The sequence below is a fragment of the Nicotiana tomentosiformis genome, chromosome 1, assembly GCF_000390325.3.
Source record: "Nicotiana tomentosiformis chromosome 1, ASM39032v3, whole genome shotgun sequence".
Classification (NCBI taxonomy): domain Eukaryota; kingdom Viridiplantae; phylum Streptophyta; class Magnoliopsida; order Solanales; family Solanaceae; genus Nicotiana; species Nicotiana tomentosiformis.
The window spans coordinates 116,583,478-116,587,179 of record NC_090812.1 but is presented as its reverse complement, the minus strand read 5'-3'; the positions used below and the strand labels follow the sequence as shown (position 1 = coordinate 116,587,179).

The window sequence follows — 3,702 nt, the reverse complement described above, 5'->3', positions numbered from 1 at the left end:
ATATCTATCCTACTGTATCGCATGGCTCCGAAAGAATTAAAGGAATTGAAAGAACAACTTGAGGAGTTATTAGCAAAAGGGTTTGTAAGACCAAGTGTATCGCCTTGGGGTGCACCAATGTTATTTGTGAAGAAAAAAGATGGAACTATGCGAATGTGTATTGACTATCGCCAATTGAATAAAGTCACCATTAAGAACAAGTACCCGTTGCCGTGTATTGATGATCTATTTGACCAGTTGCAAAGTGCTAGGGTGTTTTCTAAGATCGCCTTGAGGTCGGTGTACCATCAGTTGAAGATTCGGGATTCAGATGTTCCGAAGACTGCTTTCCGGACTAGATATGGTCATTATGAATTTCTGGTGATGTCTTTTGGTTTGACTAACGCTTCAATGACATTTATAGATTTGATGAACAAGGTATTCATGCCATATATCGATTCGTTTGTCATTGTCTTCATTGATGATATTTTGATTTACTCGCGCAACAAGGAAGCGCACGATCAGCATATGAGAGTGGTACTTCACACACTGCGGGAACAAAATCTTTATGCTAAGTTCTCCAAATGTGAGTTTTGGCTAGATTTTGTATCATTTTTGGGGCATATTGTATAAGGTGAGGGCATTAAAGTTGATCCCAAAAAGATCGAGGCAGTTCAGAATTGGCATCGTCCCACTTCGGCGATTGAGACTAGGTGTTTCCTAGGATTAACAGGTTATTATCGTCGGTTAGTGGAGGGCTTTTCATCTATTTTAGAACCTTTGACCAAATTAACCTAGAAGGGTGCTCCGTTCCGATGGTCTGAGGATTGTGAGGTGAGCTTTCAGAAGCTCAAGACAACATTGACTACAACACCAGTGTTAGTGTTGCCTTCCGATTTGGGTATGTATACAGTGTATTGTCACGCTTCACGCCTTGGTTTAGGTTGTGTATTAATGCAGGAGGGGTGAGTTATTGCATATGCCTCACGTCAGCTGAAACCCTACCAGAAAAATTACCCGGTACATGATTTGGAGTTAGCTTTAATTGTTCACGTTCTTAAGATTTGGAGGCATTATCTTTATGGGGTGTCTTGCGAAGTTTACACTGATCATCGCATTTTGCAGTATATTTTCAAGCAGAGAGACCTAAATTTGAGGCAGCGCATATGGCTCGAGTTACTAAAAGATTATGATATTACTATCCTGTATCATCCGGGAAAAACGAATGTGGTTACTGACGCCTTGAATAGAAAGGCAGAGAGTATGGGTAGTCTGGCTTTCATTTCATCAGAAGAGAGACCATTAGATTTGGATATTCAATCCTTGGATAACAGACTTGTGAGGCTGGGCATTTCAGAGCCCAACCGAGTTCTTATATGTGTTGTAGCTCAGTCTTCACTATTGTAGCAGATTAAGGCTCGCCAGTTTGATGACCCACACTTATTGGTTCTTCGAGAAACAATACTACGGGGTGGTGCTAAGGAAGTTACTATTGGCGTGGATGGTGTTCGGCGACTCCAGGATCGTCTATGTGTTCCTAATGTGTATGGACTGAGGAAAATGATTCTAGAGGAGGCACATAGTTCTCGGTATTCTATTCATCCAGGTGCTACGAAGATGAATCGTGACTTGAGGCACCATTATTGGTGGCGGCGGATGAAAAAGGACATAGTCGTATATGTATCTAGGTGTCTAAATTGCCAGCAAATTAAATATAAGCACCAGAGGCCAGGTGGTCTACTTCAGCCGATGACTATACCGGATTGGAAATGGAAACACATTACTATAGACTTTGTAGTTGGGTTGCCGCAGACCTTGCGGAAGTTTGATGCAGTTTGGGTCATTGTCGATAGGTTGACCAAGTCGGCACACTTTATTCTGGTTGTGACTACGTATACTTCAGAGAGGTTGGCCCAGATTTATATACAGGAGATAGTTGGGTTGTACGGTGTGCCAATTTCCATCATAGCAGATAGAGGCCCTCAGTTTACTTCACATTTGTGGAGAGCAGTACTGAGTGAATTTGGGACTCGTGTAGAGCTCAGCACAACCTTTCATCCGCAGACCGACGGACAATCAGAGTGAACAGTTCAAATTTTAGATGATATGCTCAGGGCATGTGTGATTGACTTTGGAGGTTAGTGGGATCGTTTCTTGCCTTTGGCCGAGTTTGCTTATAACAACAGTTACCAATCCAACATCGAGATGGCTCCATTTGAGGATTTATATGGTCGGCGATGTCGTTCGCCCATCAAATGGTTTGAGCCCGATGAGGCTAAGTTACATGGTACTGATTTGGTAAAGGATGCCTTGGAAAAGGTAAACTTAATTAAGGAGCGACTTCGTACAGCATAGTCCAGAGAGAAGAGTTACGCGGATCAGAAAGTGCGTGATTTAACGTTTATGGTGGGTGAAACAGTTCTCTTGAAGCTTTCGCCGATGAAGGGAATTGTGGGATTTGGGAAGAAGAGAAAGTTGAGCCCAAGGTTTATAGGCCCATTTGAGGTGTTGAGACGAGTTGGGGAGGTTGTTTACGAGCTTGCTTTGCCTCCTAGCCTATCTGGAGTTTATCCGGTTTTCCATGTATCTTTGCTCCGAAAGTATCATGCCGATCTATCTCTTGTGTTAGACCTCAGCACGGTTCAGCTAGATAAGAGCTTGGGTTATGAAGAGTATCCAGCTGCCATTGTTGATAAACAGGTTCGCCAGTTGAGGTCCAAGAAGATTACTGCAGTAAAAGTCCAATAGAGGGGCCAACTAGTCGAGGAAGTGACTTGGGAGGCCGAGGAGGACATGTGGAGCAGATATCCACACTTATTCAACACTCCAGGTATAATTCTAAACCCGTTCTAGGACGCATGTTTGTTTAGGAGGTGGAGAATGTAATGACCCAACCTGTCATTTTTGACTTTTTAAAACCCGTTTCCCTAAATAAAACTCCCTATATGTGCTTTTATTAATTCATGACTTGCGGGGATGGTTGGTTTGCGATTTGGAAGTGTTCGGGTTGAAATCGGAACACTTGGTTCCTTAGGTTGGCCTTAACAAGTTTGACTTCAGTCAACATTTTTAGTAAACGACCCAAGAATCATGATTTGACGGTTCCAATAGGTTCGTATGATAATTTTGGACTTGGGCGTATGTTCGAATCGTGTTTTGGATAGCCCGGGAGCGTTTCAGAGCTTAATAGTGAAAATCAACTATTTGAAGGTTTAATGTTCTTTAAATTTGGTTTGGAGTAGGTTTTGGAGTAATTGAAGTCCGTTTGGAATTCCGAGCCTGAGAATAGCTCAGTATGGTGATTTAAGACTTGCACACAAAGTTTGGTGTCATTCCGAGTAGTATAAATATATTTCGGCGCGTTCAGAGTGAGTTTGAAGAATTAGAAATTTCTAAGTTGAATCAATTTGGTTTGAGGTATGATTCTTAGTTTTGATGTTGTTTTACACGTTCCGATAGTTCGAGCGAGTCCGTATTATGATTTAAAACTTGTTGGTATGTTCGGGCGGTGTCTCAGGGGTTAACCGGACGAGGCTCGGATCAATTTTGGAAATTGGAGCAACTGCTGAAGCTTCCAGCTTCTGCTGCAATCACAACTGGGTCGCAGTGTGAGTAACGCAAGTGCGAAGGAGCAGGCGCAGAAGCGAAAATGGCGCAGGTGCGAGGGCATTAGTCGCACCTGCGGACACGCCGAAACGGCTCACTTCACCGCAGGTGCGAAGC

The 3,702-nt window shown here is 43.1% G+C and overlaps 1 protein-coding gene across 1 annotated transcript; it reads left to right on the top strand.

Moving 5' to 3' along the window:
• Window positions 1-2,382: 2,382 nt before the first annotated feature.
• LOC138908938 (uncharacterized) lies at window positions 2,383-2,727 on the top strand. Its single transcript, XM_070199731.1, has one exon. It carries the CDS (start codon window positions 2,383-2,385, stop codon window positions 2,725-2,727), a length of 345 nt encoding a protein of 114 aa, XP_070055832.1.
• The last annotated feature ends 975 nt before the right edge of the window (window positions 2,728-3,702 follow it).